The sequence below is a fragment of the Pelophylax lessonae genome, assembly GCF_965119305.1.
Source record: "Pelophylax lessonae genome assembly, chromosome: 8".
In the NCBI taxonomy this organism is placed as follows: domain Eukaryota; kingdom Metazoa; phylum Chordata; class Amphibia; order Anura; family Ranidae; genus Pelophylax; species Pelophylax lessonae.
Window position 1 is genome coordinate 264,863,655 of NC_138775.1, and position 12,305 is coordinate 264,875,959.

Genomic DNA, 12,305 nt, shown 5'->3' on the forward strand with positions numbered 1-12,305 from the left:
ACCGAAACTCTGACGGGCTTAAGGGGCAGCTGCTTTGGGCCCCTCAACCACGACTGGGTCCTGCGTTAAAGACAGTCCTGTTTTATTATATATATATATATATATATAGGTGAGTTTAGTAATTTCAGTGAAATTGATTTCACTGCAAAATTACCAGTTTCCCGGTTGACCAAAGTGGCAACAATCCATTTTCTTCATTGTGATATTAGGCCAGTTTTCTGTTGTTCTGGGGGTATATAGGGTAGTTTTGTTTATTTAATTTATTGCTCTTGTCTCTTTTTTGTGTATTTGGTCATGATAGATTTTCTGAATTTTTATTTCACTTTTTTTTTTCCACTGGCTGTTTTTCTTCTTTCTGTGAAATAATATAAAAAGACTAATCTTCCATAATCCACAGGAGCCATTTAAAGTCTACTGCACCCTTAAAAACGACCAGAAACCACTTTATTTGCCCTGACAGTGCATTTCACCAAAACTGAAAGTTTGGAGAAATTAAAACCCTCAATTGTGGAGCTTCCCTTTAGGGCCCTATCATACTAGCGGGAATGTTGTGGTGCACATGCCTGCTGGGGTGTGTTTTGCACCTGTGCGGCAATGCTTTGTTACAACGCATTGCAGTGTTGGTTTTTGTTCTCTTTTTTTATTTCTACCATGATTGAAACTTACAAAATACAATGATTTAATTCTATGCACAATTTAATTCTAAGCGCGCTGCCATGCCTAGTTACAATTTAGTTGTTTTGCATTGCATAAAAATGCACACAATCTTAATTTTATGCACAACAGTGCATTGCAGCGTGCTGCCATGCCTAGTTACACATTGTTTTGCATTGCATAAAAATGCACACAATCCTAATTTTATACATCACACCCAAAGCAGCCATATGGGGTGAATGGAGAACATGGAAAACAGTTGTTTTCTCTGTGTCCTGACATTGAGCCTGCGTTAATCAGTGCCACTAACCATAGCTCAAAGCACCTGGTGTGAAAAAGCTCTTAATTCAGTGTAAGTAAATAATCCTCATTGCTTATTTTTGAGAAAACAACAAAAAAACATTATTTTTTGCTTTCTTTTTTACCCAAGTGGTATCAATAGCGTGCTTGACGCGCGATCCATCGGGATGAAGATTTTCGAGGACTACGCTAGCTCCTGGTACTGGATTTTAATGTAAGTGGTATATATTCTCTTTCCTTTGATAAAACAGTTAAAAGCAGGATATGACCCGGGCTTAATTATTTCCAGGTTGTGACAGCTTCTCAATGTACAACTGAATAAAGGAAGTTTTTGATCTCAAAAATGGTCACGTTTAACAAATCTACTGGCTTTTTCAATATGTTGAGATTTTTGGCAAAGAGTAAATAATTTAATTTACTGAGAAAGCAGCCAGAGCTGATAACGTATCTTTTTAGATTCTTTAGACGACTCTTTTGTAGCCATTTATAATTCTAAATAAACATCCTGCTCTTGTATTTTGCTTATTTTTTTTACCGATAGAGCACTCTTCATTGCCATGGTCATCAGTCTGTTGTTCCTGATTCTTCTGAGGTTTACAGCTGGGGTGTTTTTTTGGATTTTTATCGTTGGTGTTCTTGGAGTTGTTGGGTATGGTAAGTGACGTTAATTTTTTTTTAGAAATAGAATTTCCCCACCTGTTTCAAGGGGTGATATGATTCAGTAAATGAAAACATATGAAATGTATTATATACAAAAAAAAATATCTTAACGGTTGCCTTATCATGCCTGCATGTCGGTTTTAATAAAAATCCGGCTTTTACCATTTTAAATGCTTGTTTCATATTTCACTAAGGTATTTAAAGGACCAGTCTACCAAAAAATTATATTTCAGTTGTGGATGGAGCTTCGTAGGCGAAATTAGCCCCTGGCTTTCACATGTCTTTAGTATGTTAACAGTGAGATCTCTATAATTCTCAACTCTGTTTTTTTTCTACATGGGAGTGTAGCGCTACTCCTGTAGGAGCCGCAGGATTACTGTCCAGGTCTTCCCCACAGGCTTTGCCCCGCAGGCAGGTACATAGGTCATTCACATTCACATGTTTCTTCAATAATCAGTCTTGTCTAGGGGATGTTGTTTCTGTGGTTTTTAGTTTTGGAGAACTCTGATAGTGTTGGGGGTAGTGGTGGGATACTCCAAAAGGAAGAACTGTGTACAACTGAGGTATTCTTCAGGACAAGCTACTGTACAAGCTACTGTATATTTTACGTATTGTACATGGGAGTACATTTTTAAAACATTAACAAATTTTAACAAAATGACACTATATGGCCAAACATTGGTGGACACCTTTTCAAATTATGAAGTTCAGGTGATTCCAATGAAAGGTAGAATTAATGCTACAGTATACAGAAAATACATTTTAGACAATTGTGCACTGCCAACCTTGTGGTTCTTGGGAAATGCCCTTTACTGTTCCATTGTCACCGAACTAGTGCATTACCACTAAAAATGTATTAAAAATATTAAAAAGTATACATTATACTCACAAAGCAGGTGTGTATCACATCAACATAATACACATATAGTCTCCAAGGTAGCCAAGGAACCGCACTGTAGTGGTAATGCACTAAGTCGGTGCGCCCTTTTTCTTTTTTGTTGTTGTTTCCTAGTTGGTTTTGTATACCCTTGATCCTGAAGGGGCAGCAAGACCACAAGCTTATCCACTCAAGTTTGAAGTATCTCTCTTCCCTCCGGCCTATGTTATACTTGAGCTTAGGAGAATTGTTCTACTACTTGGCCAGCACAGAGTCCTGACCTCAACCTGATAAAACACCTTTGGGATGAATTAGAGCAGAGACTGAGAGCCAGGCCTTTTTATCCAACATCAGTGCCTCATCTCACAAATGTTCTTCTGGAAGAATGGTCAAACATTCCCATAGACACACTCCTAAACCTTGTGGACAGCCTTCCCAGAAGAGTTGAAGCTGATATAGCTGTGAAGGGTGGGCCAACTCAATATTTAACCCTACGGACTTAAGCCTAGTACACACGCAACGATTTTCCACCGACCGATCGTCCGTCTTTTGTCCAGAGTGGTGTTTTGTTGGTTGGAATGTGCCTAGACTGCACTGGACTTTTGTCGACCGACAAAATTCTACTTCAGAAGTGATGTCATGTGTTGGTTGCTTTCTTTGTGTTCTTTCTTCTCTGAGCATGCCCAGTCTTGCTCATTAGATTTTTCCCTGTCTAAATCTGTACTGACTGCACGAAAATCGGACGTGTTTTGACGGAGGACAAAAATTTTATAGCCTGCACACCAGATTTTTTCAGCCGAAAAGTCGTAGTCGGTTGTCGGAAGCATCATACTAACAAGCCGAAAATCGGCAGATCGGTCGTCGGACGAAAATTCCCTGCCGAATTTCGACGCGTGTGTACGAGGCTTAAGACTGGGATGCCATTAAAGTTCATGTGTGTGTAAAGGCAGGTGTCCCAATACTTTTGACAATACAGTGTATATTTAATTGTAAAAATGATTTTCTCATCAAATGTGGTGAAACTGTACAACACACAGCTCGGCACCTTGTCATGGCTCCATCTATTTAGTCTATTAACACACTGTCACAAAATAAGATGAAATCCACACAAAAATACTTTTCAAGATAATGTTATATTAATTGTATACAACTTTCTGAAAGAATGTGATGATTCCTTGGTATGCATTTTCTGGATGTATTACATCTCCCTATCTTTTCTTCTAGGAATTTGGCATTGTTACTGGGAATATGACAGTCTGAGAGGCGTCCCGGGATCTGACCTCACTATCTCTGACATTGGGCTGCAGACGGACTTCCGAGTCTACTTACAGCTCAGGGAAACCTGGCTGGCCTTCAGTGAGTATGTCTTTATGATTTAAAATGTCAGGCAGGGCTAGAAGAAGCAAGTCCAGTAACAGACAGCAACCAATTAGATTTCACTTTACTGGAGTCCTACAAGTAAAAGAAGATTTGTCATTGGTCACTTGGGTTTATTACTTCTTGTGGTTGCTGTTTAGAATGCATTAAATTGGACCTATGATCAGATATATTTTTCTTAAAAGAGAAATTCAGGAATTGAAAAAAACAAACAATTATACTCACCTAGGTGGACGCAGTTTGGTCCAAGGTTGCATCTGCCCCCCCCCCCCAAGACGGAGAACCAAACGATCAAAGATCGGTGATTGCTCAATTCTCTGCTCTGCCCCTCCAGTGCTCACTGGAGCACCGAGCTGTGGAGGAGGCGGGAGCATCTGGCTCAGGCTCTCTGCAGCTCACTGAGCAGCTGAGCCAACTGCTGGTCCAGGCATCTGGGCATCTGGGGGGATCCCGACATTAAAGTTGAGATGGATCCAGAGCCTGGACCTGCTGAAAAAATGGGTCACAGCAGTGCAGAACGAAGTTTACTCCTGTGACCAACAGGAGAAGTAGGGTTTAAAAGAGCCCTGGCCCTACTTCTCCTTTAAGCACATGCATGATGGGTTATCTGTAACACTTCAGGAATTTGTTACCTGCCACAGAGATCACACTACTTCCCCTGACAATGCCTGTAATCTGTTTTTCTCTCCAAGAGATTTGTTAGTTGGGTACCTACAGGGCCGGGACAAGGGGTGGGCAGGAGGGACGGCTGCCCTGGGCACTGTGGTGTCATGTGACGTGAAAGGGTGTCGTGAGGAGATTGGGAGGAGGTTATTTGTTTTGGGAGGGGGAATTTGGGGAGCGTCAGGGGCTAAACATTGTTCTAGGAGGGAAAATTTGGGGGGGGGGGGGGTGCTAGGAGTGGTGATTTAGGGCTATCTGTGTTGGGAGGGGAGATGAAGGAAGAGGATTTTTGCTAGCTGGGGGGGTCTGGGCTAGAAGATGCGATAAGTGGGGAGAGGGATTGTGACATTTTTGGGGGGGGATTTGTGCAGGTAGAGATGAATGGGTTTTATTTGTACTAAAAAGGTAAATCTGGGTGGGATTTGTGCTAGGAGGGAGGATTGGGGAGGGGGGGGGTTGTGCTGAAAGGGGGAAATTTGGAGTGGGGGAGAGGATGTGTACTTGAAGGAAAAATTATAGGGGTAGAGGATTTGTGTTAGGGTGATTTATTTTTGGGAGGGGGGGCATTTGTACTGGGGGATGGGGGCAAAGATTTGTACTGGGGGGAGGGGGTTCAGCAGGGGGGGTGGATTTGTACTAGGGCAAAAACAAATTCTCCTGTGCTCAAAAGTAATGTGACGGCAGTAAATCTCTATGGCTCTTGGTAAATGCACAGACCTTGCTGGCCTCCTAGGGTCAGGGGATACCTGATGGAAAACGAAAATAGGGCGCACCAACCTTGCGCATTACCCAAGTGGTGTTTATTGATGTAAAAAGAAAATAAATCTACTCACAAACAAGTTATTCATAAAAACATTTCAAGTCCACAATGGACATAAAGCGACCAGGTCACAGGTACCGTGTCCAGCACGCCGGAGGACCTTCCAGATGGCTGACACGTTTCGAGGAGAGATCCCCTCTTCTTCAGAGCCTAACGGGGCTCGAGATTACCTTGTACCCAGGCTAGCTGTTTTGGATTTACTAGTCCAAACAAATTGGACTTAGGCTTTCACACGGGCGACGGAGTCCGTTCTGCTCAGTGGGGGATCGATCCGCCAATCCCCGCTGAGCAGACGGATGACAGCTCCATCTCCGTTCTGTGTGCAGAGACAGAGCTGTCAGACCTCGCTATCCTCTATGGGAGATCGGTTGAAAATGGACCGCCTGTCCATTCTCATACAATCCCATCTTCCAGACGGATGGAAAATAGGGTTTCCACCTGTCCGGATTTCACGGATAGGATCGGATCGGAGAGCAGCGGGTGTCAGCGGACATGTCACCGCTGACATCCGCTAACCAATGGGGATGCATGGAGCATCCAATCAGGTCCGCCTGAAAAACTGACAGGTGGATCGGATCGGATCGCCCATGTGAAAGGGGCCTTACGAACGTGCTCTGGAACGGAACTCGTTCGTATATAGGGGACTGTATTCATAGTTACATTCGTCCAAGCCAGACCAAACTATGTATAAAATATTCATACCATGAATGTATCTTTAAGCCATTGTTCACAAAGGAAACTCCAACCTTGTGACCTGCTATAAAGTTACAATCTTCCAGTCTGATAACTAATGGAGAAGAGACTCAGAAAATGCTCCTCCTGTCTGCAGCAGATTGATGACAACAACTCACACTAGGCAAAGTCAGTGGGGTGGAAGTCAAGGATGTTTTTTTACTGATAAAAAGGGGAAGTTTATTTAGGAAAAAATTATATTGTTGCACATATTGTGACAAGTCAGAATTTGGAAAATTACTAAAAACTCCTGTTGAAATAGACTCCTATAAGCCTAAGGGATGACCTGAATCTGAGTTTTCATTGTTCCTCCAACAGTGATTATCCTCTGCATTGTGGAAGTGATCATCATACTCATGCTGATCTTTTTAAGGAACCGAATCCGAATTGCCATTGCCCTCTTACAGGAAGGTAGCAGGTAAGTTACTCTGTAAGTTATTACTAAGAACTAAGAAGACCTTTAAAGTAAAATTCTGTTCATTTGAAATAAGCAAATGTTTGAAAGTTTGTTTTATTTTTACCTATTTCACTGGAGCCATTCATTTTGCCAGGTCAGATAGTTACTTGCTCCCTTTTTTTTAAATGTATTATTTTTTTTTTTGTTACATTGTTTTTTATAATTACATTATTATTTAGTTACATATCACAAGAAAAAAAACAAAGGGGTTCTTCTGGACCGGAAGATTTTCCCTCTTAATGACCAGACCATTTTTTGCAATTCAGGACTGCGTTACTTTAACTGAAAATTGCGCGGTCATGCAACGATGTACCCAAATAAAATTTATGTCCTTTTTTTCCCACAAATGGTACTTTCTTTTGAAAGTTTGATGGTATTTGATCACCTGTGCGGTTTTTATTTTTAACGCTATAAACAAAAAAAGAGCGACAATTCTGAAAAAAAATATATATTTTTTTCACTTTCTCCTCTATAGCATTCCCAATAAATTAAAAATTATTTTTTTCATAATTTTAGACCAATTTGCATTCTGCTACATATTTTTGGTAAAAGAAAACCCCAATAAGCGTATTTTGATTGTTTTGCACAAAAGTTATCGCGTCTACAAACTAGGGGAAAGAGTTATGTCATTTTTATTTATTTTTTTAATTTTTTTTACTAGTAATGGCGGCGATCTGCGATTTTTAGCGGGACTGCGACATTGCGGCAGACAGATCGGACCCCTATCTTACATTTTTTAGACTTTTGGGGGGACCAGTGACATTACTACAGTAGTCAGTGCTAAAAAGATGCCCTGTAAATGTTATAATGACACTGGTAGGGAAAGGGTTAACCCAGGGACGATCAAATGGTTAAACGTATGCCTAGGGGGTGTTTCTAACTGTGGGGGGATGGGCTTATGGAATCAACACAGGGACCTGTGATCCTAAATAGGAGGAACACAGGAGTCCTGTGATGATTGCTGAGAGAATAGTCTGCTGTGTTTACAAGAGCAGACCGCCGTTCTCTCTCCACGGGGAGCAATCGCATGTGGCGCGTGCACTCACCTCTGGTGGCGTCCGCCCTCATGATCGCTCCCGCAGCCCGCTCAAAGCATAGCAGGTACGGCAATTCGCAGAAACCTGCCGACCTGCCGCCGTATATCTGCGGTGGCTGGTCGGCAAGTGGTTAAAGGATAACTCGTGGGGAAAAAAAATAGCAAATAAAAAAAAATAATAATATTATAGTGTATAAATTGGGACACAAATCATATTGTAATTGAATGTTATTAAAAATGATCTTTCCTTTTCAAACTTCAGCCGCTGTAATTTTCTGAAAATGTAATACAATATGGCTACCTGAAGGTGTCCTGTACACAGAATGTATACTGACCACACCCCAGAAACATAAACAGAAGTCTGCACTAAGATACAAGTTAGATTTCTGGCATCCCCTGCAACAAAAATGTCATTTGTGGTGAAATATTCCCAATAGGAACACGTCTAAAGGGATGCAGGCCCAGCAGATTTCCTCATTAGAGCCCTGTAGGTGCAGCAGCTGATTGATATTTATGAAACCACTCCCGTTAGATTCAATTTCCCACATTGGCACAGGGGAACAAACTGTGATTTCTTCAGAATAACAAAAGGTAGGAAACTGCAACAAAGTTGGGAAAATACCTACAATGTACAGAGATCACCCAGAGGGGAATGTTTTTTTTAACAACAAAAGTGGGGTTACGCTTTATGCTCTGACCTATCAGGGAGCATTTCAAACCTCTTCCGAGAGACCAATACTTTCACACATAGAGCAAAGGTCCTTCTCTGCAGCATGCTGGTAGGGGTTAGGCTTTTTTACTCAGTGTTGTGGCTGCTTTCTAAGGCCCCTTTCACATGGACGCACTGCCCGACGAAGTCGGTTCTGCTTAGCAGGGGGATTGATTCCCTGATCCCCACTGAGCAGGCAGATGACAGCTCCGTCTCCGCTTGTGTGCAGAGATGGAGCTGTCAGATCCCCGCTGTTCTGTATGGGAAAATCGGATGAGAATGGACCACCTGTCCGTTCTCATCCAATATCATCCGATCCGATCCGATCCTCCAGACGGATGGAAAATAGGGTCTCCATCCATCCGGATTTCACCAACAGGATCGGAATCAGATAGCAGCGGGTGTCAGGGGACATGTCACCGCTGACACCCGCTGCCCCATAGGGGTGCATGGAGCATCCGATCAGGTCCGCCTGAAAAAACTGACAGGCGGATCGGATCGGATCGCCCGTGTGAAAGGGGCCTAAAGAAACACACTGTAAGACTTTGAACACATTTTGTTTTGATTCACCTGAAATGTACCTTTCTAAATTGAAAGTTCAGGTGGGCTTTAGGAAAAGGAACTCATCAAATAAAGAAGTCTGCTGCTAGATATGACTGCAAATCCTCTGTGATAGCAAATTAGGAGAATCTGGCATCCGACACTGTAAAAATCACATCTAGCATTACTTTTCCCTAATAACAAATGATCAACAAAAAATGCACCAAGGCCTCACATTCCTGGAATGAGCAGCTTTTACCACTGAGCTGTACAAATGTCTTCATTTTATGTATTTTACATTTTTTTCTTTGTCAGTTTTTTTTTTAATCTTTTAATTCTGCTTAAAATGTTCATTTTACGATCTGATTAAGCCGCACATCCGTTATCAATCACTGAACAGGTTTTCAGCCTTTCACATTTGCATATTACATTATGCACAGGAAGAAAGACGCTTAGGAGGATTAGACAAGTGCCTGTAATTATCACCCAGCAGTGTTTGACTTTACATATTTCGCATAACACAAATAGAGGTGAACAGAAGAGGGCGCTGTGTAGTTATGGTTAAAAATGGTTGGCTTGAACCCATTGTTTGGTAATTGAATGTGCTATCAAAGTTGGTAATATTATTAATAATGGTATTACTGATGTAAAAAGGGACTCTAATGGGGAACCTGATGTTAGTAGGGACTTTAACCGCTTGCCGACTGCTCACAGTATATTTACTGCGGCAGTCAGCCCCTCACAGGCAGAGTGACGTAGGTCTACGTCGCTCGCCTGTGAGGCTCTGGGGAGCGAGCGCGCGCCCGCGGAGGCGCGCTCCCGCGCGGTCACGGACCCCCCCGCGCGTGTGACCAGCGGACCCGATGTCCGCCGGTCACTCGGCGATCGGCGGGGGAGAGGGAGAATGTCAGGCAGCTTGTGTAAACAAGCCACCTGTCATTCTCCTCGCTGTAAAAACACTGATCACATGGATCTACTATGTAGATACATTGATCAGTGTCCTTACAGCTCAAGCCACAGCCAATCACAGTAGAAAGCACGCCCCTAGGGACACACACAGCCCCTCCCTCCCAAATAAAGTTAACCCCTTCACTACCAGTGTATTTTTACAGTAACAGTGCATATATATAGCACTGATTACTGTAGAAATGTCACTGGTAACCCCAAAAGTGTCAAAAATGTCAGTCAAGGGTCCGATCTGTCTGCTCCAATGTCGCAGTACCGCAAAAAAAATCGCAGATCGCCGCCATTACACGTTAAAAAAAAAACCACCAAAAATGACAGAAATCTTTCCCTTTGTTAGTAAACGCGATAACTTTTGCGCAAACCAATCAAAATACGCTTTTTGCGATTTTTTTTACCAAACATAGGTAGCATAAAACAAATTGACCAAAAATTTTAAAAAATTTTGATTTTTACATTTTTTTTGGGGAATTTCATATAAAAAAATGTGAAAAATATTGTTATTTTTGCAAAATGTACGCTCTTTTTTTGTTTATAGCGCAAAAAGTAAAAATCGCATGGGTGATCAAATACCACCAAAAGAAAGCTCTGTTTGTGGGAAAAAAAGGACGCCAAATTCGTTTAGATACAGCGTCGCACGACTGCGCAATTGTCTATTAAAGTCACGCAGTGCCGAATTGCAAAATACCCCCTGGTCGTTTAGCAGGAAAATCCTCCGGGGCTTAAGTGGTTAATGGGGATTATTTTTCAGATCACTTTTTTTTGTTTGTTTTTTTTAGACCACTTTTATTAGTAAATAAGTTGCCCTCATACAAAAGAGTTTAAAGACCCCTGCCTTATGGCGCTTTTCCACTGCATGGAACCGTAACGGTTCGGCACGCTTTTGTGCTTTTCCACTGCTGGTACCGCATGGTATAGGGTCGGAACGGTACGGTATAGGTTTGCTTTTCCACTGCATGGAACCGAACGGTACGGTACGTCTCTGAAAAAACAGTACCTACTCGATTGTGGTTCCAACAGGTTCCAAACTGGTACCATATCCCACAATCCTTTGCATGCAGTCACTACTAGCCACTGATTGGTCAGAGAATCCCACCCACCCCGTTGTTATCCCACCCACTTAACTTTAGTACTACTTTAGTGGAAAAGCAAACCTATACCGTACCGTACCGAACCGTTCCGACACTATACCATGCGGTACCAGCAGTGGAAAAGCAAACCGGGCCAAGCAGGGCCGAGTAGAGCCGAGCCGGTACTAGCCGGTACTTGCAGTGGAAAAGTGCCAATAGATTCAGGTTCAGAATACTTTAATAATTCAAAAGGGAAATGATTGTTGTGCAGTCAATTTAAACAAAGACAACACAAGATCACAATAATGAACACTCTAATAAAACATCCATACTACTAAAAAAAAAACAACATAGAATGAATAAGACAGATTTAAAACAGAAAATCAAACTACCAAAATGCAAATACCCGGGTTTCCCTGAAAATAAGACTGAAAATTACAAAAAACACACTAGGGCTTATTTTGGGGGATGTCTTATTTATTTACAGTATGTACAATATTCTAAATTTTTTCAAATACATTTATGTCAGCATGAGGATCTTAAATTGGTTGTAACCCTAGGAAAAAAAAAAAAAAAAATATATATATATATATATATATATATATATATATATATATATATATATATCTCCTGATCCTTTAAAGCATGATAGATAGCACAGTGCTTGTGCTGTGTCATATACTCCTCTCTATGTTTTAAAAAACCTGGAATAAAACAATAAAATGTTTTTTTTTTTGTTTTTTTTTAAAAGTTCCTGTGTCCCCTGTCTTCTCTCCCTCTCTCCCCCTATCAGCTCAGGAGTCAGCATTATGACATTCTGTAATCCCAAAAATAAACCTTGGTTATCCAGTTGCCAACCGCCCACCGCAGACATACTGCGGCAGGGCGGCTTGGCTGCGCAAAATCACGTAAATATCTATGTGATTTCGTGCATGCGATCTTATCATAGGCTTTCCTATAGGTACAAAGAATCGGTGGAAGTTTACTTCCACTTTAAGCCCGTTCACATCAGTGCAGTTTGACATGTGATTAGCCAAATCACAGCCTATTGCCGGCAATGGCATTGTCCCAATCAGGGTGACACACCGACTTTGCGGCACCGCACTGATTTCCAAAAGTAGTTTCTGCTCTACTTTTGGCGACTTCTGGGCGATTTTAATAGATATCTGAGCATTAACACGCACAGATGCCATTCATATCACCCCCGAACTCGCACTAAATTGTGTGATTTCAAACCCGCATTCAGTGTGAATGTACCCTTAAGGGGGCACAGACAGCAATAAAAACTGGCAGGCATTCTAATCCCCTTCCACTCTATCTAAAATTAAAAATATATATATATAATTTTGCCTTTAAATATACTGTAAATAATTGTTTGATGCAAGTTGTGTTCACTTACATCAATCGGATTAATACCCAAAACTTACAGGAAAAATTAAACTAAAAT

At 41.6% G+C, this 12,305-nt stretch overlaps 1 protein-coding gene across 3 annotated transcripts in view; it reads left to right on the forward strand.

Moving 5' to 3' along the window:
• SLC44A5 (solute carrier family 44 member 5) overlaps nt 1-12,305 on the forward strand; it is a 282,899-nt gene that overhangs the window by 203,554 nt on the left and 67,040 nt on the right. For all 3 annotated transcript variants that reach the window (XM_082266222.1, XM_082266223.1, XM_082266221.1), the window contains exons 9-12: nt 1,085-1,168; nt 1,496-1,608; nt 3,716-3,847; nt 6,402-6,501. In XM_082266222.1, the coding sequence (XP_082122348.1) occupies nt 1,085-1,168; nt 1,496-1,608; nt 3,716-3,847; nt 6,402-6,501 (429 nt within the window). The remainder of the gene's footprint in view (nt 1-1,084; nt 1,169-1,495; nt 1,609-3,715; nt 3,848-6,401; nt 6,502-12,305) is intronic.